We start from the raw sequence: 26570 nt of genomic DNA, 5'->3' as shown, positions 1-26570 counted from the left end.
TGTTAATTTCATTTAATCACCACATTTTGACAAAATATAATTGATTTCATAACAACACATAAGCAAATAGTCCAAAAACGACATAAAAAAGACACAAATACAAATACAAAATAACCTGAAAAGAAGTTAACTACAAGCTACATTCTTTAACAAATGAAGTTGAACAAAGCTGCAATTGAAATGGGACAAAAATCAGCTCCTTCTGAACATCAGTCTTCCCAGTTAAATTGTGCTCTATGATATAATGGAGAGGGAGAGGGTGCTTTAATATAGGAATAGGAAAGATACAGTAGGACCTGATTATGTGGACTCTTCACACGGGCCTTCGTTGAGAATCTCAAACTCCATCTTTCTACACTTGATGCTAGCCATGGAACACAGAGTCATACTCCTCTTGCTCTTGGTCTTCAGCATCTTCACACAGAACATGTGTTCTCCCTCCTTAGGACAGTCGTGGGGAATTTTACACAGACATAGTTTGGACTCTGAGTGCACAAAGACAAAAGGGAAAGAGCACAGTTATATGAAATGATTTTGCTATGTTGAAACCCTATAAACACATTTATCCTTTAAACATAATTCATTGTATTGCATGTAAACTTGTTAACTTTTTGCAGATTAGGTTATTTCAGCTGAAGTGGTCAAGTGCTATCTAAATCTGAGAGGGAATCTGTGGCCAGTCAGTCATACCGGTGCAGCGCTCCCACTCGTAGCAGGTGTCAGAGTCGCAGGGCTCCTGGACTGAGCTCTTGCCAGCCATGTTGACCCTGAACTTGGCCCAGTCCAGGCTGACCACATCCTCGTTACATGGGCCCACATTCATGAAGAAGAGCTGGTCACCATGGCAACGGCCCGAGTGGAAACCACAGTAAGACATCATCACAGCCCTGTCAACTTCAGCATTGAAGATGCAGAACTCAGTTTTGTATGGGCTGCAATACACACACACAAAGATATGGAAACCATTAGTGAATCCAAGGAGAGGACAAATCTAGATGAACAGACTGATTCGGGAACCAAATGATTACGGTGGCCTTCAGATGCACGTGACTAGCTAACATTAAAAGGCAATTAAAAGTCAATTCATATTTAATTATTCATGACTTAATGAAGATTGATAGGTAAAAGTGCTCACAGGCATGTCTCACGTGCCACGCAGATACATTTGGATCCATCGTGTCTCTCTCCTCTCCCACATTGATTGTCAGGAACAAATGGCTTATCTGGACAGACACATTGACAGGACAAACATCCAATTACGTAATTGAATCCTATTGTCAATCATGTGATCTCCACTTGATTGTCGATGAACTCTATGAGGACTTAAAAAGGATGCCAAGTTTCACCAACATCCCTCCAATGTTTCTTCAAAGACCCTTTGAGACAGTCTCTACCTATTTTGCAGTGCAGGTCTTTAGGAAGTGGAGGCTCCCAGGTTAGACTCTTGGCACAGGTGTAAAAGCCCCGTTCTGACGGTGCCATGCCTCTCTCAGTGCAGTCGAATCCCACGGAGTGGCCCACCCTGTACTCCTCCTTGGAGGGGTACAGAGTCATACCCTCAGGCACGGCAGGCGGGGAGCACACCTTCCCTAAGATGCAGGACAAATACTCAACAAGACTGGTTTGACATGAAGAAAAAAAAAAAGATGCTATTGAATTGGCAAAACATGGATTCCAAAGTCCAGAGGTTTTGTATGGAGAGAGTGTTATGCCTTCCACCCGCATTCTATGCATGGATTGTTCCTAAGAGGACAGACTTACTGATGCACATCCCTGTGGGCGGGGTCCAGGTCCCGTCAGGGCGACAGTTGATGAACTGGTAACCTTCCATTTCAAACCCTGTGAAGCACAGGAACTCCTCCATGTCGCCAAACTCATAGTAACGCTTATCTATCTGACATAGAGAACACACAGAGAGAAAGAGAGAGAGAGAGAGAGAGAGAGAGACCAAACCTTCCATCATAAAATCTGCAGAGAGATGAACCTAGAGAAGAGGCCCCTCAGCCAGCTGGTTCTGGGGCTCTGTTCAAAAACCCAAACAGACCCCACAGAGCCCCCGGATAATTGGACCCAACCAAATCATGAGGGAAAGAATTAACTTCAAAAACTGAACACATTGGAATGCCATCTGTCCCTAAACAGAGAGTACACAGTGGCAGAATATCTGATCACAGTGACTGACACAAAATTAAAAAAGCTATTTTACTCCAATTAGGGAAGAGGTTGGAAAGTAATAAAGGAAAATATATATATTTTTAAAGGATATGTATATGTGTATGTATATGTACGTGTATGTGTATATATATATATACATATATATATATATATATTTGCGAGGGAAAAAAACATATGGGGGATTGGAAGTGATGCAGACAATTACATTGATGGAAGTTACAATCTATCTGCAATATTACGTTGATCTACCCCCTAAAAAAAAAACGTAAAAAATGAAAAAAAACGATTTGTACATTGTTACAACACTGTAGTTAATAATATAACATGTCAAACGTTTCTTTGAAAACGTTTGTGTGTGTAATGTTTACTGTTAATTTATGATTGTTTATTTCACTTTCTTTGGCAATGTAATTGTTTACATTGCCAATAAAGCCCCTAAGAGAGAGAGAGAGAGAGAGAGAGAGAGAGAGAGAGAGAGAGAGAGAGAGAGAGAGAGAGAGAGAGAGAGAGAGAGAGAGAGAGAGAGAGAGAGAGAGAGAGAGAGAGAGAGAGAGAGAGAGAGAGAGAGAGAGAGAGAGAGAGAGAGAGAGAGAGAGAGAGAGAGAGAGAGAGACTGAATGAATGAATGAATGAAGAAGAAGATGGTAATAAGAGTATAAACAGGTAAAGGTCACTAAGACTGTGACATCACTGAGAGCTGGCCCAGAGCCTTTGGAAATATCACTCTTTCAGAGATCTTTAGTAAGCTCTGTCTCTGTTAGCTCTGTTAGCAGTTAGCGTTGTTAGCTTGGGTCTACCCTGAGGTGACTGTTGGCAGGACTCTTGGGTCTTGGACAGCCCTCTACGCCGGGAGGCAAGCCCTCCGCCCGCCCCTCTGTGGCAAAGTCATCATCATTAACACATACATTTTGCCTGCGGAGAAAAGACACACAAACAGAAAATCAGAAATACACTCAGGCATATAAATTAACAGTACGTTTTTAGGTAGAAGACCAACTCTCTTCCTGATCGATTCTATTTTATTGGTGTGGTATGTACAGGTAACTGACAAAATAAAGGAAGCACCAACATAAAGTGTATTAATGAACTCTGGAACCACACCTGTTTTCAATATACACTGAGACACCAAACATTAGGAACACCTTCCTAATATTGAGTTGCACCCCGCCTTTTTGCACTCAGAACAGCCTCAATTCATTGGGGCATGGACTCTAGAAAGTGTTGAAAGCGTTCCACAGGGATGCTGGCCCATGTTGACTCCAATGCTTCCCACAGTTGTCAAGTTGGCTGGATGTCCTTTGGGTGGTGGACCATTGTTGATCCACACTGGAAACTGTTGAGCGTGAAAAACCCAGCAGCGTTGCAGTTCTTGACACAAACCGGTGCACCTGGCACCTACTACCATACCCCGTTCAAAGGCACTTAAATATTTTGTTTTGTCCATTCACCCTCAGAATGGCACACTTACACAATCCATGTCTCAATTGTCTCAAGGCTTAAACATGTCAGTCTCTCTTACTCTTGGAAGATGGAGATGAAGCATCCCTCCTCCTGTCTGACCGGTCCCTGGCAGAGTTTGCCCCCCCTCAGAGGAGCAGGGTTGTTGCACTCTCTGGTACGATGTCTCTTCATGGATGCATCACAGGCACTCCATGCCCCCCAGCAGCTCCAGTAACCATCTACTGCCTCTGAGGAAACCACACAGCAAGCCACACTCAGACCTGCCTGGTGTTTACAGACCAGAAGCCAAACCACATTCAGCACTGTTTGGTGTGTACTACTCACCAGGAGTCAAACCACATTCAGCAGTGTCTGGTGTCAGTCAAACATACTGAGCACTGACAAATGACACAACAGGGACTATACATAATCCTCATCCTGTATAAAAAACAGATATACCAACAGTATATCAGTGAGTGAGTGGGTGCTGCTGTGTACCTGAGGTGTAGTCTTTCGCCCGTTGCTCACAGTTGGGCCCGTATGTGCCCGTCTGGCAGATGCACTGGCAGTCTGTGCCAGAGAGGACGGCACGGGCATTGTTAGGGCAGGGGGCACACTTGCAGGAGTCAAAGTCCTCCAGGTACTCCACCAGAGCTCTGGTCAGGTGCCTTCTCTTAGTGGCAGCACATGGGATCCCCTTGACCAGATTGATGATGGGCAACAGCTGGAGACAGATAGGAAGGAGACCAATTTCACACAGGAAGTGACATGTTTTTTGTCTTAGGAAAGTGCTGTCATAAACAGAAAATATCTAAAAAAACATGGTATGGATTCACTATATCACAACTAATCATACACAAACAACCAATTAATTAACTGGATTAATTGTTTCCATCCTATTTCATTATATTCCATGGAGTGAGTTCTGACCTCATATTCCACCACAGCAGGGTTGTCTATGAGGGAATGGGCCCAGTTCTTATAAGTGGTGCTGTCACCAAGTGGTTTCTTCTCCCAGGCCAGGGCTGCAGCCTCTCCGGTCCTGCCTCCACGCACCACGGAGAAAGACTTTTCTGACGACTGCACGAAAGAGCCTGACCAACACAGATGTAACAGTAAATGGTGAATAGCCAGTTCTCAACAAAACTATTGAGAGAGATACTTAATGAAACCGAACAAGTGAAAAGTCAAGATGACTTCAATTTGTATGTACCGGTAATTAGAAAAACCAACCTTCATGTTTTTCAGTCATTGTATTGTCAGAGCATCTTTTAACACTTGAACTTGATGCGTAAATTATTATAACCCTGCTTGACTCAGACGTTAGGCATCCTTTGGTATACTCTTCTGTTAAACCTGTGACAATGAAACACAAACAAATAGACCATTTAGGAAATTAGAGAGAACAATGTACAGTAATAGCAGTGGGTACTGTGCCTCCTCTTGACCACTAGGTTGTGCTCTCGTACCTTCGTTCTTGAGCTCCAGTCTGCTGAATTGGTAAAGCAGATTATAGTGCCCCCCTAAGGTCCCGGAGGCGAAGTAGTGGGTCCCAAAGTGCTTGAAGATCTCCTTGTAGAGGGCGTAGTTGTACTCCAGAGGCAGGCTGGTCAGAAACTGTAAGAAGGGCTCTGCCAGGTACAGATCTGAATCCTTCATCCTGAATCTGGATACAGGTAACACCTGGTGCACTCGGAAGAACTGGGAGTCCTGCAGGATATTTTCACTTAGATTAGAACCAGCTACCTTTCGGTTACTGGCATTACGCTCTTAACCACTAAGCTACCTGCATGCCTGTAAGTGACTGTGAATATGTGAGAGTGCATAGAGATGCAGCTTGCCGTCTTCTTTGAAGCTGAAATAGCCTGCTTGAAGGAGCGTGTGTTGGATTGGTGGTGGCTTCTGGAACCAAAGTAGAAGATGGGGACCCAGATTAAACCAGAGTCACCGTAGGAGGTAGAACTGCTGGTTGAGACTGGTGGGGAGGCCAGGATGACGGTCTCACTGTAGACTGGCTGTGGTTCCTGTTTAAAGTCATCTGGGATCTCGACCTGTAGAAGCAGAACCACAGCTAGATCTGATCCCAGGCCAGTCAAACATGGGGAAATAGAATAAGATGAGATCTCTATGCAGTAGTACTGTACCTTGATCTCAACGCTTTCTACATTGGCTGGGACGCGGTAGTACAGCCTGTGGTTGCTGCCTCTGCTCTTGTTCAGATTGCAGGTGTCCCCCATGAACATGTTATCCAGTACCGCCCCCCTCATTTCCTCTGCCATGGCATCAAACCTGAAACAGGAAAGTAACACAAGCCAGCAGCATTAACCCTAGAGTTACGTTACTTTTCTTAAAATCACAGGATACGTTGAGTGTTTGCAGCGGTATCAAGAAATGACATGAAGCAGTCCTGTTCTGTTTTTATGCCACTGACTACTGCTAAACATCTGTGACATTGACCACTGCTCCAGGCAATGTCTTACGCTGGCCTTTGACCTACCCGTTTCCTATGAGGTCAGCTCCAGGGACCACTCTCTTCTCAAAAGGACACACTATTTTGAATTCATCACAGTTCTTCTCGTCCGAGTTGTCCCCACAGTCATTCTGTTTATTGCATGTTAGTTTGGAGCTGATACAGCGACCTGCGACAAGGGGAAATGTACATGAGCAGAGTTTTGTTTAAATGTGCACATGCAATATTTTGTCTATACTGTATATGTAGGTGAATATGTGACTGTTTACCATTGTCACACTGAAACTCTTTGCAGTTGAGTGTTTTCATCTTGCACTCGGTTGATGGGTAACACACTCTTTCTTCTGTCAGAACAGCATCGCACTCCACGCCTCCAAACTGGGAAGGCCTTAGCAGTGACCGAGTCCTTAACTACAACATCAGAAAACTAGTCAGAGACAGAGACAGACAGGGGGGAAGTGTGTGCGTAGATTTCTGTCTGTGTGTCTCTGTGTGTGTATATTCTTTCACTTGCCATTTTTTTAGCACAAGGTGAGCACATGGACCAGTTGGACCAATCAGTGAGCTGACAGTGGATGGAGCAGGCCTGGACGTTACATGCCCGACTCTCATGTTTCTGACACAGCTGCTCACAACTATTCTTCCAGTAATAGTCATCATACCGGATACTCCTGCAGAGGTCAGAATTGTGAAAACCCAGAAAGTAGTATTCTATTGCATTTAAAAAATAGGTTTGTTTAAAACTGAGATAATCATGGAAACACTGAACAAACGTAAAAGGAGCTTTGACCAACTGACCTCAACATTATATGCATAAATCATAAATTACATACAGTAAAATATCCTGCCTTTTACGTCATTAATGGGGCTTGCGAAGCACGAGTCCCCACTTTAAATCTCTGACATACTTCTGACTTATTATAGTAAAAATAATAATAATAGAGTTTATGTCTAATTAGCATATTATAAAAATCTCATCAAAATTCATCAGTTTAAGATAGAGATATCTGTTTTTTTTGCATGGGCTGCGTTTCAATCTGCTGCATCCGACGATGTCGCCCTTCCGCATCTGCCAACTTCTGTCAGTAGTGTCTGAACCGTTTGGGCTACACACCATCTTGACCCCTCTGTGGAAACGTGAGTCTTTCACAAACACGTACATGCCGGCTGTTGTGCTCTAGGACAACCACGCCCGCATAGACTCTAGAGGATTAATGGGGCTTTCGTAGCAAGAGTCCCCACTTTAAATCTTCAACATACTTCAAATCAAATCACATTTTATTGGTCTCATACACGTTTAGCAGATGTTATTGCAGGTGTAGCGAAATGCTTGTGTTTCTAGCTCCAACAGTGAAGTAATATCTAACAATTCACAACAATACACATAATACACACAATCTAAAGGTAAAAGAATGGAATTAATAAATATATAAACATTAGGACGAGCAATGTTGGAGTGGCATAGACTAAAATACAGTAGAATAGAATACAGAATACAATAGAATTCACCCCCCTTAGCATTTTTCCTATTTTGTTGCCTTACAACCTGAAATTAAAATGGATTTTAGGGGGGTTTGTATCATTTGATTTACACAACATGCCTACCACTTTGAAGATGCAAAAATTGTTTTTATTGTGAAACAAACAAGAAATAAGACAAAAAAACAGAAAACTTGAGCGTGCATAACTTTTCACCCCCCCCCCCCCCCCCCCCCCCCCCCCCCCCCCAAAGTCAATACTTTGTAGAGACACCTTTTGCAGCAATTACAGCTGCAAGTCTCTTGGGGTATGTCTCTATAAACTTGGCACATCTAGCCACTGGGATTTTTGCCCATTCTTCAAGGCAAAACTGCTCCAGCTCCTTCAAGTTGGATGGGTTCTGCTGGTGTACAGCAATCTTTAAGTCATATCACAGATTCTCAATTGGATTGAGGTCTGGGCTTTGACTAGGCCATTCCAAGACATTTAAATGTCTCCCCTTAAACCACTAGAGTGTTGCTTTAGCAGTATTTTTAGGGTCATTGTCCTGCTGGAAGGTGAACCTCCGTCCCAGTCTCAAATCTCTGGAAGACTGAAACAGGTTTCCCTCAAGAATTTCCCTGTATTTAGCGCCATCCATCATTCCTTCAATTCTGACTAGTTTCCCAGTCCCTGCCGATGAAAAACATCCCCACAGGATGATGCTGCCACCACCATGCTTCACTGTGGGGATGGTGTTCTCGGGGTGATGCGAGGTGTTGGGTTTGCGCCAGACATAGAGTTTTCCTTGATGGCCAAAAAGCTCAATTTTAGTCTCATCTGACCAGAGTACCTTCTTCCATATGTTTGGGGAGTCTCCCACATGCCTTTTGGCGAACACCAAACGTGTTTGCTTATTTTTTTCTTTAAGCAATGGCTTTTTTCTGGCCACTCTTCCATAAAGCCCAGCTCTGTGGAGTGTACGGCTTAAAGTGGTCCTATGGACAGATAGTCCAATCTCCGCTGTGGAGCTTTACAGCTCCTTCAGGGTTACCTTTGGTCTCTTTGTTGCCTCTCTGATTAATGCCCTCCTTGCCTGGTCCGTGAGTTTTGGTGGGCGGCCCCCAATTTTGTTTGTGTCTTATTGGTCAAGGTCACGCCAAATACTTATCACCACATCTAGTTCAGCCTATCAGCAGCCTTGATTCCCGGGACTTCAGTTTCAGTTAGTCTATAACACCAGCACGCTGTGTCGCAGTGTTGCCAACTTAGCGACTTTATCGCTATATTTAGCGAGTATTCATACCCCTCTAGCGACACATTTTCAATTGACTATCGACAATTCTAGCGACTTTTTCTGGTGTTATTGGAGACTTTTGGAGAATCTGATGTGAAAGCACGTATCGTTCTTACTCTTCTCAACGAGCAGCGGGTGCTGCCGTGGGCCACACCCCCGTCCCAAAGCACTCACAGGCGGCCCAGTCCTCGCGCAGCAGTCCCTCCCAGCTGAAGTCAGAGCAGATGTTCACCCCTCCGCGTCCAGACTGCAAATGAATCACTCATGCGGGAAGCCGCAGCTTGCTGATCCCGCCCTGGCTTACATTCAGGGCGGGATGTAAATGTAAAATGTTCTTTGTCTAAAATAAATCACTGCACAAAAATAAATCACTGCATTTGACTCACACAGTCACTTACTCACGTCGTCCACTGTGTGTGTGCCTCTCTGAGACATAAGCTAAACATCTAGCTGGCTAGCTCATCATGTCTCAGTCTAAACTGTACACTCAAAATTACAGAAAGGAGTGGGAATCAAACCCTGAATTCAAAGGCTGGTTGAAGACGTTTATTGGAGATGATACAAGAGCATACTGCCTGTATTCTAAGGCTGATTTCTACGCCAAACGTATTGATGTAAAAAAACACATGACAACTCAAAAACATACTCAAAAGGCAAAGCCTTATAACAGTTCCACCCAAAACAAGCTGCCATTTATGGTAAAAAAAATTTACTCTGCACAAAAGGCTGAGGCCACCATGGCATTAGCTATCGCTGAACACTGTTCCATGCTGGAATGTGATCACATTGGAGAAGCATGTTGAGCTGCTTTCTCAGACTCCACTGCTGCTACCCACTTCAAAATACACAGGACAAAGTGCACAGAAATGATTAATGGTGTTCTAGCACCATACTTTCTGAAAAAGTTGGTCGCAGATGTGGGTGACCAGCGTTTCAGCCTCATCCTCGATGAGTCCACGGATGTAAGTGTTTCTAAGTACCTGGGGGTTGTGATAAGGTACTTTTTAGTGACACTAAGCAGACAATTGTATCAACATTTCTGGGGCTTGTTGAGTTGGAGGGAGGAGATGCCAAATCTATAGCCTGTGCTGTTGTGGCTTTCCTCGAGAAGTGTTGTCTTAAAAAAGAGAAACTCCTGGGGATATGGACTGACAATGCCTCTGATATGACGGGGATTAACAATGGGGTCCATCAAGTGCTGAAGGAGGAGTATGGCCTCAAAGATCTGGTTCTTATTCGCTGTGTGTGCCACTCTCTGCAGCTTGCTGTAAGTCATGCTTCCAATGACACCATCCCCCGTAGTGTGGGGTACTTGGTATGAGAGACTTATAACTGGTCTTCAGTGTCTCCAAAGCGCAGGGAGGCCTAAAAGGCCATATATGAGACCATCAACTGTGGGGAGAAACATTTACAGATAACCAAGGTGTGTGCCACACGTTGGCTCTCCATTGAACCTGCGGTTTCACACATTTTGGAGCTTAGGCTGCATTTCGCAGTCACCAAGTCCAGTGAACACTGCTACATGGCTGAGATTTTATACTCCATGTACAGTGATCCTCAAAACATATTGTATCTGACTTTTTTGAAGTCAGTGCTGGGTGAGGTACAGTTGGCCATCAAGGCTTTTGTGGGAGAGCAAGTAGATCCTCTTAAGCTACTTGACAGCTTGGTTAGCCTGATCAAGTCTGTGAGCAGCAGGGTGCTGAATCCACTGGCAAATGTTGATGTACTCAAAGGGTCAATAGATGGATACATCAGTCCCAAACCGTACCTTGGTTACCTTTTGGAGTCAAAGGCAGCTGAGCTCCACCTTGCGCCTGAGGATGAAAACAATGTCCGAAAGCGGTGTGTAGCCTTCACCATCTCCCTCACTAATGAGTTGAGGGTGAGACTGCTGGACAACATCGAAGCATTGCAGTACATGTCAGTTTACAATGTGGATGAAACTCTAAAGCACAATAAGAGCCCTGGAGAAATAGAAAAAATAGCCAAGCTCCTTGGCTACTCTCCTGCAGAGATAGACTAAATTGTCCAGCAATGGCGTGCCATCCATCTTAGTAAATGGAATGAGACAAAAAACACACTGGGCTTCTGGAGTGAGATTTGGAAGTTCAGGGATGCAGCTGATATCAACCCGTTTCAAGAACTTGCCATGGCTGCTTTGTCTGTGTTGTCCTTGCCACACTCGAATGCTGAAATCGAGAGAGTATTCAGCCAGATGAGTGTGGTAAAAAGCAAACTTAGAAATCGGATGTCCTTGCAGACCCTTAACTCCATCCTGTACATTCAATATGGACTAAAGCTGTCTGGTGAGGCTTGCTATGAGCACCAGCTGCCTGATAATGTTTTGCAGCTTTTTGGCACATCAGCAGCTTACTCATTTAAGTCAGCTCCCTCAGTTGCTGAACCTGCCATAAAGAGCCTTGACCAAAATGACGATGACCCACTTTTTCTGTGAGCCAGCACAGCCTGTGTGTGTGTGGAGGGGGGTCAAAAAAACATGTTTTAAATGTTATGGTTAAAAATGTTCATGTTTTATTGTGACTTGTTGTAGGCTCCTAAGTGGACCATAAGGTTAAAAACCAAACCAAACTTTAAAAAAAAAAAAAAAAAAAAAAAAAGTAACTCTGTGAGAGTGTCTCTTTTGGGTCACTTTTGACGGTCCCAAGCCCGGATAAAGGAGGAGGGTTGGAATTGTGACATGAAAAAAAACAAGAATCGACAGAAGAAAGTTCATTTGTAGTTCTAAACATATTTAGGGAGTTTTTTACTCACTTTGTGTCTCTCCCACAAGGTTATTCCTCTCTCCTACAGCATCCATCACAATTACATGCACATGGCCAATTCTGCAAATTAGGTGATGACGTCATTTAGCGACTTTTAGGACAGCCAATAGCTACTTTCCTTACTGAGGAGTTGGCAACACTGCCTGTGTGATCAGAAACGTGCTTTCCCCATCCTGATGAGCACTTCCACAGTTTACCCTCCTGCTGAACTTTTCCTCCTGTGGACTGAATCCCTGTATGTCTGATGTTTAATTGTACTTGCATCTAAACGTAAGTTCCTTGAGATCTGTGTCATATTATGTGGAGCTAAAATGTGTGGTCTATTGTGTATAATTACAGTGTGCTGAGCGTGTTAGCTAGCTCGCGCTCCCGCTAGCGTTAGCACTACTGTTAGCATTTTGCATTGGAATGCATGAGCATTTGGCATGACTATTAATGATTAGACATTTATTAGCATTGCTCATTTATGGTGCTAGGCTATTTTCTATTCTACAGTTTACATACACCTTAGCCAAATACATTTAAACTCAGTTTTTCACAATTCCTGACATTTAATCCAAGTAATAATTCCCTGTTTTAGGTCAGTTAGGATCAGCACTTTATTTTAAGACTGAAATGTCAGAATAATAGTAGAGAGAGATTTATTTCAACTTTTATTTCTTTCATCACATTGCCAGTGGGTCATAAGTTTACATACACTCAATTAGTATTTGGTAGCATTGCCTTTAAATTGTTTAACTTGGGTCAAACATTTCGCGTAGCCTTCCACAAGCTTCCAACAATACGTTGGGTGAATTTTGGGCCATTACTCCTGAGAGAGCTGAGTCAGGTTTGTAGGACTCCTTGCTCGCACAGGCTTTTTCAGTTCTGCCCACAAATGTTCTATAGGTTTGAGGTCAGGGCTTTTCGATGTCCACTCCAGTACCTTGACTTTGTTGTCCTTCAGCCATTTTAACACAACTTTGGAAGTATGCTTGGGGTCATTGTCCATTTGGAAGACCCATTTGCGACCAAGCTTTAACTTCCTGACTGATGTCTTGAGATGTCTTCCTCATGATGCCATCTATTTTGTGAAGTGCACCAGTCCCTCCTGCAGCAAAGCATCCCCACAGCGTGATGCTGCCACACCAGTGCTTCACGGTTGGGATGGTGTTCTTCGGCTTGCAAGTACCCCATTTTTCCTCCAAACATAACGATGGTCATTATGGCCAAACCAGAGGACATTTCTCTAAAAAGTACTATCTTTGTCCCCATTTGCAGTAGCGGTTTTGGAGCAGTGGCTTCTTCCTTGCTGAGCGGCCTTTCAGGTTATGTCGATATAGGACTCGTTTTACTGTGGATATAGATACTTTTGTACCTTTTTCCTCCAGCATCTTCACAAGGTCCTTTGCTGTTGTTCTGGGATTGATTTGCACTTTTCGCACCAAAGTACGTTCATCTCTAGGAGACAAAACGAGTCTCCTTCCTGAGCGGTATGACGGCTGCGTGGTTCCATGGTGTTTATACTTGCGTACTATTGTTTGTACAGATGAACGTGGTAACTTCAGGCGTTTGGAAATTGCTCCCAAGGATGAACCAGACTTGTGGAGGTGTACAATTATTTTTCTGATTTCTTTTGATTTTCCCATGATGTCAAGCAAAGAGGGACTGAGTTTGAAGGTAGGCCTTGAAATACATCCACAGGTACACCTCCAATTGACTCAAATGATGTCAATAAGCCTATCAGAAGCTTCTAAAGCCATGACATCATTTTCTGGAATTTTCCAAGCTTTTTAAAGGCACAGTCAACTTAGTGTATGTAAACTTCTGACCCACTGGAATTGTAATACAGTGAATTATAAGTGAAATTATCTGTCTGTAAACAATTGTTGGAAAAATTACTTGTGTCATGCACAAAGTAGATGTCCTAACCGACTTGCCAAAACTATAGTTTGTTAACAAGAAATTTGTGGAGTGGTTGAAAGAAATGAGTTTTAATGACTCCAACCTAAGTGTATGTAAACTTCTGACTTCAATTGTATGTACAGTACCAGTCAAAAGTTTGGACACACCTACTCATTCAAGGGTTTTTCTTTATTTCTACTATTTTCTAGACATCAAACTATGAAATAACACATATGGAATCATGTAGTAACCAAAGAACCGTTGAACAAATCAAAATATATTTTTTAGATTTTAGATTCTTCAAAGTAGCCACACTCTGCGTTGATGACAGCTTTGCACACTCTTGGCATTCTCTCAACCAGCTTAATCTGGAATGCTTTTCCTACAGTCTTGAAGGAGTTCCCACATATGCTGAGCACTTGTTGGCTGCTTTTCCTTCACTCTGCAGTCCAACTCATCCCAAACCATCTCAATTGGGTTGAATTTGGGTGATTGTGGAGGCCAGGTCATCTGATGCAGCACTCCATCACTCTCCTTCTTGGTCATATAGCCCTTAAACAGCCTGGAGTTGTGTTGGGTCATTGTCCTGTTGAAAAACAAATGATAGTCCCACTAAGCGCAAACCAGATGGGGTGGCGTATCGCTGCAGAATGCTGTGGTAGCCATGCTGGTTAAGTGTGCCTTGAATTCTAAATACATCACAGACATTGTCACCAGCAAAGCACCATCACACCTCCTTCTCCATGCTTCATGGTGGGAAGCACACATGCAGAGATCATCCGTTCACCTACTCTGCGTCTCACAAAGACACAGCAGTTGGAACCAAAAATCTCATTATACCAAAGGACAGATTTCCACCGGTCTAATGTCCATTACTCGTATTTCTTGGCCCAAGCAAGTCTCTTCTTCTTATTGGTGTCCTTTAGTAGTGGTTTCTTTGCAGCAATTCGACCATGAAGGCCTGATTCACACAGTCTCCTCTGAACAGTTGATGTTGAGATGTGTCTGTTATTTGAACTATGTGAAGCATTTATTTGGGCCGCAATCTGAGGTGCAGTTAACTCTAATGAACTTATCCTCTGCATCAGAGGTAACTCTGGGTCTTCCTTTCCTGTGGCGGTTTCATCATAGCGCTTGAATCGTATTTGCGACTGCACTTGAAGAAACTTTCAAAGTTGTTGAAATGTTCCGGATTGACTGACCATCATGTCTTAAAGTAATGATGGACTGTCGTTTCTCTTTGCTTATTTGAGCTGTTCTTGCCATAATATGGACTTGGTCTTTTACCAAATAGGGCTATCTTCTGTATACCAACCCTACCTTGTCACAACACAACTGATTGTCTCAAATGCATTATGAAGGAAAGAAATTCCACTATTTAACGTTTAACAAGGCACACCTGTTTCTTTTTTTCTTTTTTTGGGGCACACCTGTTAATTGAAATGCATTCCAGGTGACTACCTCATGAAGCTGGTTTAGAGAATGCCAAGAGTGTGCAAAGCTGTCATCAAGGCAAATGGTGGCTATTTGAAGAATCTCAAAAATAAAATATATTTTGATTTGTTTAACACTTTTTTGGTTACTACATGATTCCATATGTGTTATTTCATAGTTTTGATGTCTTCACTATTATTCTACAATGTAGAAAATAGTAAAAATAAAGAAAAACCCTGGAATGAGTAGGTGTGTCCAAATGTTTGACTGGTACTGTATATCACTAATGCTCATTGTAATTATATTATGTATACATTTCAACATTACTGTAATGTTTATTTGAGCACATTTGCCTGAATTTCAAGTCCAGTAGGCTGTTTAGTCTATTGCCATGTGACTAGGCTTTATGCCTGTTGTAGTGTATAGCCCTTGCTGTTATCTACTTACCTGTGCTAGCTTATACAGCCATATCATTCATATTATAGCAGTGCTATAGCCTAAGTTTTCTTTCTCCTATTTCCTTTCAGGACCACATTGTTAATGTCAGTTCTCACTGGACATGATTCTCAGTTATCTGAACCATGAGTGGTCAGATGAGTGTGTGATGTGTGAATGTGGACATCTTCTATTAAACTCCCCTTAACCTGGACATTCGCCTCACCCTTGTTCTGACCGGAAATTCTGCAGTGGTTGCTACTGGCCTTAAGCCAGCACCTAAGATTTCATATTACATTCATGGTCCTTCGATTCTCTACAAGCCTACCTCTATTTTTCAAAGAGGATTAAACAAATCCTTAGTAAGGAGCTCAAAAATGGACTCATTCAACTTGGAATCCTACAGAAAAACCTCAAACATTGAGGACGGCGAGTCGGTAGGAAATCCACTCATAAGCCAAAAGAGTCAACTGTATGTCTCCCTCTCTTCCCCCTCTCGCGGCTGAATGTCTTGGTGTTTACCTCAGCAATTTAAGAACATTGCCCAAATGCTTAGCCATCCCAGCCCAGTCCACTCGCCAGTCACCCGTCCACTAGGCTGCCAGCCCAGACGGCATCCCTAGCCGTGTCCTCAGAGCATGCACAGACCAGCTAGCTGGAGGGTTTATGGACATATTCAATCTCTCCCTATCCCAGTCTGCTGTCTCCACTTGCTTCAAGATGTCCACCATTGTTCCTGTACCCAAGAAAGCAAAGGTAACTGAATGAAATGACTATCGCCCCGTAGCACTCACTTCTGTTATCATGTAGTGCTTTGAGAGGCTAGTTAAGGATCATATCACCTCTACCTTACCTGACACCCTAGACCCACTTCAATTTGCTTACCGCCCCAATAGATCCACAGATGATGCCATCGCACTGCACACTACCCTATCCCATCTGGACAAGAGGAATACCTACGTCCGAATGCTGTTCATTGACTATAGCTCAGCCTTCAACATAGTACCCTCCAAGCTCATCATTAAGCTTGAGGTCCTGGGTCTCAACCCCGCTCTGTGCAATTGGGTCCTGGACTTCCTGACGGGCCGCCACCAGGTGGTGAATGTAGGAAACAACATCTCCACTTCACTGATCCTCAACACTGGGGCCCCACAAGGGTGTGTGCTCAGCCCCCTCCTGTACTCCCTGTTCACCCATGACTGCAAAGCCATGCACGCCTCCAACTCAATCATCAAGTTTGCAGACGACACAACAGTAGTAGGCTTGATTACCAACAACGATGAGACAGCCTACAGGGAGGAGGTGAGGGCTCTTGGAGTGTGGTGTCAGGAACATAACCTCTCACTCAATCTCAACAAACAAAGGAGATGATTTTGGACTTCAGGAAACAGCAGAGGGAGTACCCCCCTATCCACATCGACGGGAAAGCAGTGGAGAAGGTGGAAAGTTTTAAGTTCCTCTGCGTACATATCACTGACAAACTGAAATGGTCCACCCACACAGACAGTGTGGTGAAGAAGGTGCAACAGCATCTCGTCAACCTCAGGAGGCTGAAGAAATGTGGCCTGTCACCTAAAACCCTCAGACTTTTACAGATGCACAATTGAGAGCATCCTGTCGGGCTGTATCACCGCCTGGTACGGCAACTGCACCGCCCACAACCGCAGGGCTCTCCAGAGGGTGGTGTGGTCTGCCCAACGCATCACCAGGGGCAAACTACCTGCCCTCCAGGACCCATACAGCACCCAATGTCACAGGAAGGCCAAAAAGATATTCGAAGACAACTACCACCCGAGCCACTGCCTGTTCACCCCGCTAACATTCAGAAGGCGAGGTCAGTACAGGTGCATCAACGCTGGGACCGAGAGACTGAAAAACAGCTTCTATCTAAAGGCCATCAGACTGTTAAACAGCCATCACTAGCACAGAGGCGCTGCTGCCTACATACAGACTTGAAAATCACTGGCCACTTTAATAAATGGAACACTAGTCACTTTAATAATGCCACTTTAATAATGTTTACATATCTTGCATTACTCGTCTCATATGTATATACTGTATTCTATACTATCGTAATAACGTTTACATATCTTGCATTACCCATCTCATATGTACAGTTGAAGTCGGAAGTTTACATAGACTTAGGTTGGAGTCATTAAAACGTGTTTTTCAACCACTCCACAAATTTCTTGTTAACAAACTATAGTTTTGTCAAGTCGGTTAGGACATCTACTTTGTGCATGATACAAGTACTTTTTCCAACAATTGTTTACAGACAGATTATTTCACTTATAATTCACTGTATCACAATTCCAGTGGGTCAGAAGTTTACATACACTAAGTTGACTGTGCCTTTAAACAGCTTGGAAAATTCCAGAAAAGGATGTCATGGCTTTAAAAGCTTCTGATAGGCTAATTGACATCATTTGAGTCAATTGGAGGTGTACCTGTGGATGTATTTCAAGTTCTACCTTCAAACTCAGTGCCTTCTTTACTTGACATCATGGGAAAATCAAAATAAATCAGCCAAGACCTCAGAAAAAGAATTGTACACCTCCACAAGTCTGGTTCATCCTTGGGAGCAATTTCCAAATGCCTGAAGGTACCACGTTCATCTGTACAAACAATAGTACGCAAGTATGAACACCATGGGACCACACAGCCGTCATACCGCTCAAGAAGGAGACGCGTTCTGTCTCCTAGAGATGAACGTACTTTGGTGGGAAAAGTGCAAATCAATCCCAGAACAACAGCAAAGGACCTTGTGAAGATGCTGTAGGAAACAGGTACAAAAGTATCTATATCCACAGTAAAACGAGTCTTATATCGACATAACCTGAAAGGCCGCTCAGCAAGGAAGAAGCCACTGCTCCAAAACCGCCATAAAAAAGCCAGACTACGGTTTGCAACTGCACATGGGGACAAAGATCGTACTTTTTGGAGAAATGTCCTCTGGTCTGATGAAACAAAAATAGAACTGTTTGGCTATAACGACCATCGTTATGTTTGGAGGAAAAAGGGGGTTCTTGCAAGCCGAAGAACACCATCCCAACCGTGAAGCACGGGGGTGGCAGCATCATGCTGTGGGGGTGCTTTGCTGCAGGAGGGACTGGTGCACTTCACAAAATAGATGGCATCATGAGGAAGGAAAATTATGTGGATATATTCAAGCAACATCTCAAAACATCAGTCAGGAAGTTAAAGCTTGGTCGCAAATGGGTCTTCCAAATGGACAATGACCTCAAGCATACTTCCAAAGTTGTGGCAAAATGGCTTAAGGACAACAAAGTAAGGTATTGGAGTGGCCATCACAAAGCCCTGACCTCAATCCTATTGAACATTTGTGGGAGGAACTGAAAAAGCGTGTGCGAGAAAGGAGGCCTACAAACCTGACTCAGTTACACCAGCTCTGTCAGGAGGAATGGGCCAAAATTCACCCAACTTATTGTGGGAAGCTTGTGGAAGGCTACCCGAAATGTTTGACCGAAGTTTAAAAAATGTAAGGCAATGCTACCAAATACTAATTGAGTGTATGTAAACTTCTGACCCACTGGGAATGTGATGAAATAAATAAAAGCTGTAATAAATAATTATCTCTACTATTATTCTGACATTTCACATCCTTAAAATAAAGTGGTGATCCCAACTGACCTAAGACAGGGAATTTTTACTAGGATTAAATGTCAGGAATTGTGAAAAACTGAGTTTAAATGTATTTGGCTAAGGTGTATGTAAACTTCCGACTTCAGCTGTATATACTGTATTCTATACTATCTATTGCATCTTAGCCTATGCCGCTCTGACAATGACATTGCTCATCCATATATTTATATATTCTTATTCCATCCCTTTACTTAGATTTGTGTGTATTAGATATTTGTTGTGGAACTGTTAGATATTACTTGCTAGATATTCCTGCACTGTTGGAACTAGCACAAGCATTTTGCTACACTCACAATAACATCTGCTAACCATGTGTACGTGACCAATACATTTGATTTTTTGATTTGATTTTGAATTGTGGTAAGTAGTTGTGTGGTTGTGGTGAGTAGTTGTGGTCAGTAGTTGTGTGGTCAAAAGTTATGTGGTTGGGGTCTGTAGTTGTGGTCAGTAGATGTGGGCAGTAGTTGTGGTCAGTAATGGTCAGTAGTTTGTCAGTAGTTGTGGTCAGAAGTTGTTTGGTTCAGTAGTTGTGTTCAGCAGTTGTGTAGTTGTGGTTGCTAGTTGTGGTCAGTAGTTGTGGTCAGTAGTGATCAGTATATGTGTTCAGTGGTTGTGGTCAGTAGTTGTGGTCAGTAGGAGTTTGGATGTGGTCAGCAGTTGAGGTCAGTAGCTATGTGGTTGTGGTCTTTAGTTGTGGTCAGTAGTTGTGGTGGTCGGTAGTTGTGGTCAGTAGTTGTCCTTTTGTGGTCAGTAGTTGTGTAATCAATAGTTGTGTGGTCAGAAGTTTTGTGGTTGTGGTCAGTAGTTGTGTAGTTGTGGTCACTAGTTGTGGTCAGCAGTTGTGTGGTTGTGGTCAATAGTTGTAGTCAGTAGTTGTGGTCAGTAGTGTTTAGTAGTTGTGTGGTCAGTAGTTGTGTGGTTGTGGGCAGTAGTTGTGGTTAGCTGTTGTGTGGTCAGTAGTTGTGTGGTCAGTAGTTGTGTGGTTATGGTCAGGGATTGGGTTGTGGTGGGCTGTAGTTGTGGTCAGTAGTTGTGGTCAGTATTGGTCAGTAGTTTGTCGGTAGTTGTGGTCAGAAGTTGTTTGGTTTAGTAGTTGTGGGCAGTAGTTGTGGTTGCTAGTTGTGGTCAGTAGTTGTTTGGTTGTGGTCAGTAGTTGTGGTCAGTAGGTGTGTGGTTGGGGTCAGCAGTTGAGTGGTTGTTGTCAGTAGTTGTGTGATTGTGGTCTGTAGTTTTGGTCAGTAGTTGCGTGGTCAGTAGTTGTGGTCAATAGTTGTGTGGTTGTGTTTAGTATTTGTGTGGTCAGTTGTTGTGGTGGTCAGTAGTTGTGATCAGTAGTTGTTTTTGTGGTTAGTAGTTGTGGTCAGCAGTTGTGTAATCAATAGTTGTGTGGTTAGAAGTGTGGTTGTGGTCAGTAGTTGTGTGGTTGTGGTCAGTAGTTGTGTGGTTGTGGTCAATATTTGTGTAGTTCAGTAGTTGTGTGGTCAGTAGTTGTGGTCAGTAGTTGTATGGTTGGGGTCAGTAGTTGTCATCAGTTGTGATGAGTAGTTTGGGTCAGTAGTTGTGGTCAGTAGTTGTGTGGTTGTGGTCAGTAGTTGTCTGGTTTTAGTTTGAATTTGTGGTCAGGAATTGGGGTCATTAGTTGTGTTGTGGTGGCCAGTAGTTGTGGTCAGTAGGTGTGGGCTTGTGGTCAGCAGTTGTGTGGTTGTGGTCAGTAGTTATATGGTTGTCGTCTATAGTTGTGGTCAGTAGTTGTGTGGTCAGTAGTTGTGGTCAGTAGATTTGTGGTTGTGATCAGTAGTTGTGGTCAGTACTTGTTGTGGTCAGTAGTTGTGGTTGTCAGTAGTTGTGGTTTTGTGGTCAGTGGTTGTGTGGTTAGAAGTGTGGTTGTGGTCAGTAGTTGTGGTCATCAGTTGTGTGGTGGTGGTCTGAAGTTGTGTGTTTGTGGTCAGTAGTTGTGTGGTTGTGGTCCATATTTGTGTAGTTCAGTAATTTAGTGGTCAGTAGTTGTGGGGTCAGTAGTTGTGTGGTTGTGGTCAGTAATTGTGGTAAGTAGTTGTGGTCAGTAGTTGTGTGGTTGTGGTCAGTAGTTGTATGGTCAGTAGTTGTGTGGTTGTGGTCAGTAGTTGTATGGTCAGTAGTTGTGTGGTTGTGGTCCATAGTTGTGGTCAGTAGTTGGGTCAGTAATGGTCAGTAGTTTGTCAGTAGTCGTGGTCAGAAGTTGTTTTGTTCAGTAGTTGTTTTCAGTAGTTGTGGTTGCTAGTTATGGTCAGTAGTTGTGGTCAGTAGTGATCAGTGTATGTGGTCAGTAGTTATGTGATTGTGGTCTGTAGTTGTGGTTAGTAGTTGTGTGGTCAGTAATTGCGGTCAGTAGTTATGTGGTTGTGGTCAGTAGTTGTGGTGGTCAGTAGTTGTGGTCAGTAGTTGTGATCAGTAGTTGTGCTTTTGTGGTCAGTCGTTGTGGTCAGTTGTTGTGTGATCAATAGCTGTGTGGTCAGTAGTTGTGTGGTCAGTAGTTGTGTGGTTGTGGTCAGGGGTTGTGTTGTGGTGGGATGTAGTTGTGTTCAGTATTGGTCAGTAGTTTGTCGGTAGTTGCAGTCAGAAGTTGTTTGGTTCGGTAGTTGTGGTCAGTAGTTGTGTTGTTGTGGGCAGTAGTTGTGGTTGCTAGTTGTTGTCAGTAGTTGTGGTCAGTAGTTGTTTTGTTGTGGTCAGTAGTTGTGGTCAGTAGGTGTGTGGTTGGGGTCAGCAGTTGAGTGGTTGTGGTCAGTAGTTGTGTGGTTGTGGTCTGTAGTTGTGGTCAGTAGTTGTGTGGTCAGTAGTTGTGTGGTTGTGGTCAGTAGTTGTGGTTGTCAGAAGTTGTGGTCAGTAGTTATTTTGGGGGGGTCAGTAGTTGTGTGGTTGTGGTAACTAGTTGTGGTCAGTAGTTGTGTGATTGTGGTCAATAGTTGTGTAGTTCAGTAGTTGTGTAGTCAGTAGTTATGGTCAGTAGTTGTGTGGTTGGGGTCAGTAGTTGTAATCAGTTGTGATGAGTAGTTTTTGTCAGTAGTTGTGTTGTTATGGCCAGGAATTGGGGTCAGTAGTTGTGAGGTTGTGGTCAGTAGTTGTGGTCCATAGATGTGGTCCATAGATGTGGTCTGTAGTTGTGGTCTGTAGTTGTGGTCAGTAGTTGTGTGGTTGTTGTCAATAGTTGTGGTTAGCAGTTGTTTGGTTGTGGTCTGAAGTTGTGTGGTTGTGGTCAGTGGTTGTGGTTAGTAGTTGTGTGATTCAGTAGGCAGTGGTCAGTAGTTGTGGTTAGTAGTTGTGTGGTTGTGGTCAGTAGTTGTGGTCAGTAGTTGTGGTCAGTAGTTGTGTAGTTGTGGTCAATAGTGATGTGGTTGTGGTCCGTAGTTGTGGTCAGGAGTTCTGGTCAGTAGTTGTGGTCAGTAATTGTGTGGTTGTGGTCCGTAGATGTGGGCAGTAGTTGTGGTCAGGAGTTATGGTCAGGAGGTTAGGGCCGTGGCAGTCATGATATCTTGTCAGCCCGTTATTTTAATGCAAAAGACTGACGGTAATTGACCGTTAATTAACATAAACACATTTAGCGTCTCCAGGCCTCCACGAGTTGGCCTACTATATGTTATCTGGCTATGTGCCAGGTTTGTTCATTTAGCAGACAAGATATGCTTGTAAGTCCCGTGCCATTCTTTTATATTATATGATTTTATTGTAGGAAGAATTTAATTGAACTTAGCTGAGTAAAATAGAAAGGATATTTTCCCCATTCTGGACCGAGAGTGCGCATATGAAGTGACTATGTTGAGTGTAAAAGTGATAACTTGAAACAGGTCCTATACGCTACATTTAGAATTATTTGGCAACTTTAGTTGTGAAGGATGCAAACTATAGAATGCCTTAGAATTAAAAGATATATGGGCTGCATGATAAGACTAGGCTATTGATGATTTCAGAAAGTTGCAAAAAAAGCTTGTGCTCTGTTCCTTGTCTCAGGCTGCACACACTGTTCTCTCATCAAGTGAGTCTAGCTCTGGTCTGCACTATAAATTATAACTTCTTAAGTGTGCATCAGTAGGTTTATATACGAAGCTATTCTGCATAGTTCTTCAACTGGTTTGATGTAGCAAACTGGCTCAAATTAAGATCCTACATCTGTATGTCTTCTTTCAGTTTTCACATGCATCAACTATAGTTTAGACATTTAGACATGTGATCTAACTGCCCCACAATCCAAAGTAATAAGGTTGATATAGTAGTATATCAAAGTAATCAGACCAATTATTTTACTAAATGTTACTTTGACTATATTTAACTGCTTTGCTTTAAATAGTAAAGTAAAACGTTTTCAGCTTCTTCCACTACCATAAAAATACTTGTACAGAGCTAAAGCAAGCCACACAACTTTACTTCATGTAAAGTTACCATTTTGTTATGTGCTATCCCTCTGCTCATAGTAAGTTTTGTATTTTACCTGCGGCGCTCCTGCGTCCCGTAGTTGCAGGTTCTGGTGCAGGTGGACCATGAGCTCCAGGCGTAGTGGTCACAGAAGCAGCCCAGGCTGACCGTAACTGAACCCAGGACATGCAGCAGGACCAGGAGACTGTTGGTACGGTCCATGGAGAAGGATGGTCCAGGAACAGCTCACACTGCGGTCAGGACACTGCTGAAAGAACTGGTTGGAGAAAGATAGGGAGGTGGAGGAGGAAATCGATAGTTGAGTAAGATTTACGTCCAGCCACCCTCAATGCAATCCATGCACTTCATCCCACATGATTCCAGAGGTGGGACCAAGTCACTATTTATCGAGTCACAAGCAAGTCTCAAGTCACAAGGTCAGAGTCTTAAGTTGAGTCCCAAGTAGAACGGGTCGAGTCTCGAGTCAAGTGCAAGTCATGCATTCTAACAGCAAGTCAAGTCAAGTCACATGTTTTTTCAAGTCAAGTAAAAAAATATATATTAATGCAATCTTTGTCTATTTATTGAGGCTACCAGAGAGCCCTTCTCATACTTTTGTCTACAACACATTTTAATTATATAATTGTAAAATAGGGACCTTGTAGCAGTCGTAAGGGTATGAAATCAGCAGAAGGCAAGGCAGGTTGATGTGCTCAGAGTATAGATTTATTTACAGGTCTTGGTGATCCAATGGTGAAAGTGGCATATCATACAAAATATCCAAGTAGATTGACCAAATATACACGTAGAGTGCAAGACTGCACAGTCTCCCCTTGAGAAACCAAATCGAATCTGTCTAAAAGGAGCTGAAACAGGTACATATAAGCACTTAGCCCCTCCCAGGACCATACAATTACCCAATTGGCAATTACAACCTATAAACAGGTTCTACAATGTAAAAGGCAATTTCCACATCCATTGTTACATTGGTACATTAGACTTAAATATTATTAATTAGATTTCATCACCATTCATACTTGGAACAACAATTTTCTCTTATTCAACATACTAGCCTATTTCTATGCGTCCTGAGGCACATGTGCTCCTATTACGCACAACCAGAAGGACAGAGACATAGGACATAGACACACTGAACTGTGACATAACCTGGGAAATATGAACAAAGGAAACCCATAGAGAATGATAGACTCTAGTGGTCAAAAGGTGGCTTTGGCATTGGCAGCGCCATTGAGGGCTTCCATCCTGCTTCCTCCATTTTAAAGTAGTTTAAGTAGTCAACTGGGTGGGGATTCCTATTGGATGTAGCCACAATGGCACTTCACATGCTGTCAAAGACGCTATAGTGGCACAGATATAAAGATGAGTCCTCTATCTATCTCTATGAGGAAACCATACATTGAATTAAATAAACAGAACTTCTACCTCATGAGTCTTGCGAACGTTCATGTGCACGATAAACATCGAGCCCAGTCAGAGAGAAATGGTAAATGAAAATGTATCGTATCAAACAAAAAACTGAAATGTCTAAGTGTTACAATAAACAGTACGAGGTATAGCCGCGGGAAGTAGGGGTGTGTACGATTCACTAGCCAGTCTGTTGCAGTTTTTTTTTTAAGGGCGATGCTGCGGCTACTGTCTCTGGCTGCGTGGAGCGTAATCCACGGAGACTCTGTGCCACAAAATGAGTGACAAAACGTTACAAAACCTGGCCAGATAATTTCAAGTCATCAGTCTCAAGTAAAAGTCGAGTCCCGAGTCTTGAGGCTCCAAGTCCAAGTCAAATCTCAAGTTATTTTATGTTCTATCAAGTCGAGTCCCAAGTCATCAAATTTGTGAGCCAAGTTAGTGGTTATTTCCCTCATTAAAATGCAAATCAATTTATAACATTTTTGACATGCATTTTTCTGGATTTTGTTGTTGTTATTCTGTCTCTCACTGTTCAAAGAAACCTACCATAACAATTATAGACGGATCATTTCATTGTCAGTGGGCAAACTTACAAAATCAGCAGGGGATCAAATATGTTTTCCCCTCACTGTAGCTTTGCAAAACTATGCGTTCTAGATACTGTCGCCTTCCAGATAAGAAACAGAGCATCAACACAATCCAAACAAATCCCGACTCACCACCAATTGTTGACTCCTCGCCACTAGATCATGAGCTCTGCAAGAGTGTGTGTGCATGTGAGTATGTTTATGGTCAATAGCTTGAGGGGAATGACTTCATATACCCCTCCTAAATGATCTCCCAAGGGAATCGGACTGTGAAAACGATTGGTTATTTGACTTACAAAGTCTTCCAAACCCTCCTTTCGCAACCCTCCATCCTGTCTTGTTACTTGAAAAAGTGTCTGGAAATTCCAGATTCCAGTAATATTCACCAGCTGTAAGTCGTCTCTACAACTCCCTGTAGCTCTTTCCTGCCATCAATGACAAAAAGCGCCCTCTCTCGCCTCATGGGTGGAATGTTAATATTTTTCATAATGTCATAATTAATCAAGTTTGTATTTTTTGTTAACGAAAATCTGGTGTTTCTATGTCAAACAGTTTAGTTATATTTCAGTCTTCCCAGTATTGGGATGCAACCTCAAAATTTAATAAATGTCAACTCTATATCTGACATGGTACAGGTGTCTTCTTTTTTTAAAGCCCATAACCATGTGTGTGAGGTGTATATTTTGTTTCAAAGTAGAATTGCTTGAGACAACCAACAATCACCCTGATTTAGCCCACTGCAGTAAAAGGTTACAGTGACGGAGAAAAGTATTTGATCCCCTGCTGATTTTGTACGTTTGCCCACTGACAAAGACATGATCAGTCTATAATTTTAATGGTAGGTTTATTTGAACAGTGAGAGACAGAATAACAACAACAAAATCCAGAAGAACGCATGTCAAAAATGTGTGTTACCAATTGTTTTCTTGGTGACTATGGTCCCAGCTGCCTTGAGATCATTGACAAGATCCTCCCGTGTAGTTCTGGGCTGATTCCTCACCGTTCTCATGATCATTGCAACTCCACGAGGTGAGATTTTGCATGGAGCCCCAGGCCGAGGGAGATTGACAGTTCTTTTGTGTTTCTTCCATTTGCAAATAATCGCACCAACTGTTGCCACCTTCTCA

General features: G+C 42.9%; 1 protein-coding gene across 1 annotated transcript; it reads right to left on the bottom strand.

Annotated features, from left to right (window-relative positions):
* Positions 1-25778, bottom strand: LOC311099756 (complement component C6-like). The gene is made up of 18 exons (XM_084140500.1): positions 25576-25778; positions 23505-23705; positions 6600-6756; positions 6355-6496; positions 6113-6254; positions 5760-5904; positions 5457-5666; positions 5085-5325; positions 4849-4971; positions 4546-4709; positions 4114-4339; positions 3695-3863; positions 2973-3087; positions 1762-1894; positions 1395-1589; positions 1136-1223; positions 691-932; positions 1-485 (listed from the first exon to the last, which is right to left on the bottom strand). The coding sequence occupies exons 2-18, from the start codon at positions 23648-23650 to the stop codon at positions 301-303; spliced, it is 2823 nt and encodes a 940-aa protein (XP_083996626.1). The 5' UTR covers positions 23651-23705; positions 25576-25778; the 3' UTR covers positions 1-300.
* Between the last annotated feature and the right edge of the window lie 792 nt (positions 25779-26570).

Source organism: Coregonus lavaretus (genome assembly GCF_964263955.1).
Source record: "Coregonus lavaretus genome assembly, chromosome: 24".
NCBI classification, from domain to species: domain Eukaryota; kingdom Metazoa; phylum Chordata; class Actinopteri; order Salmoniformes; family Salmonidae; genus Coregonus; species Coregonus lavaretus.
Note: the sequence above shows the minus strand (reverse complement) of the source record. Positions and strands in the feature narration are given on the sequence as shown.

Coding starts and splice junctions, on each gene's coding strand:
- LOC311099756 (XM_084140500.1), bottom strand. CDS start 23,650: ATGGACCGTACCAACAGTCTCCTGGTCCTGCTGCATGTCCTGGGTTCA. Junction 4,340..4,545: donor CTGCTGTGGTGGAATATGAG/GTCAGAACTCAC, acceptor ATCTGTCTCCAG/CTGTTGCCCATCATCAATCT. Junction 486..690: donor CGAGTGGGAGCGCTGCACCG/GTATGACTGACT, acceptor TTGTGCACTCAG/AGTCCAAACTATGTCTGTGT.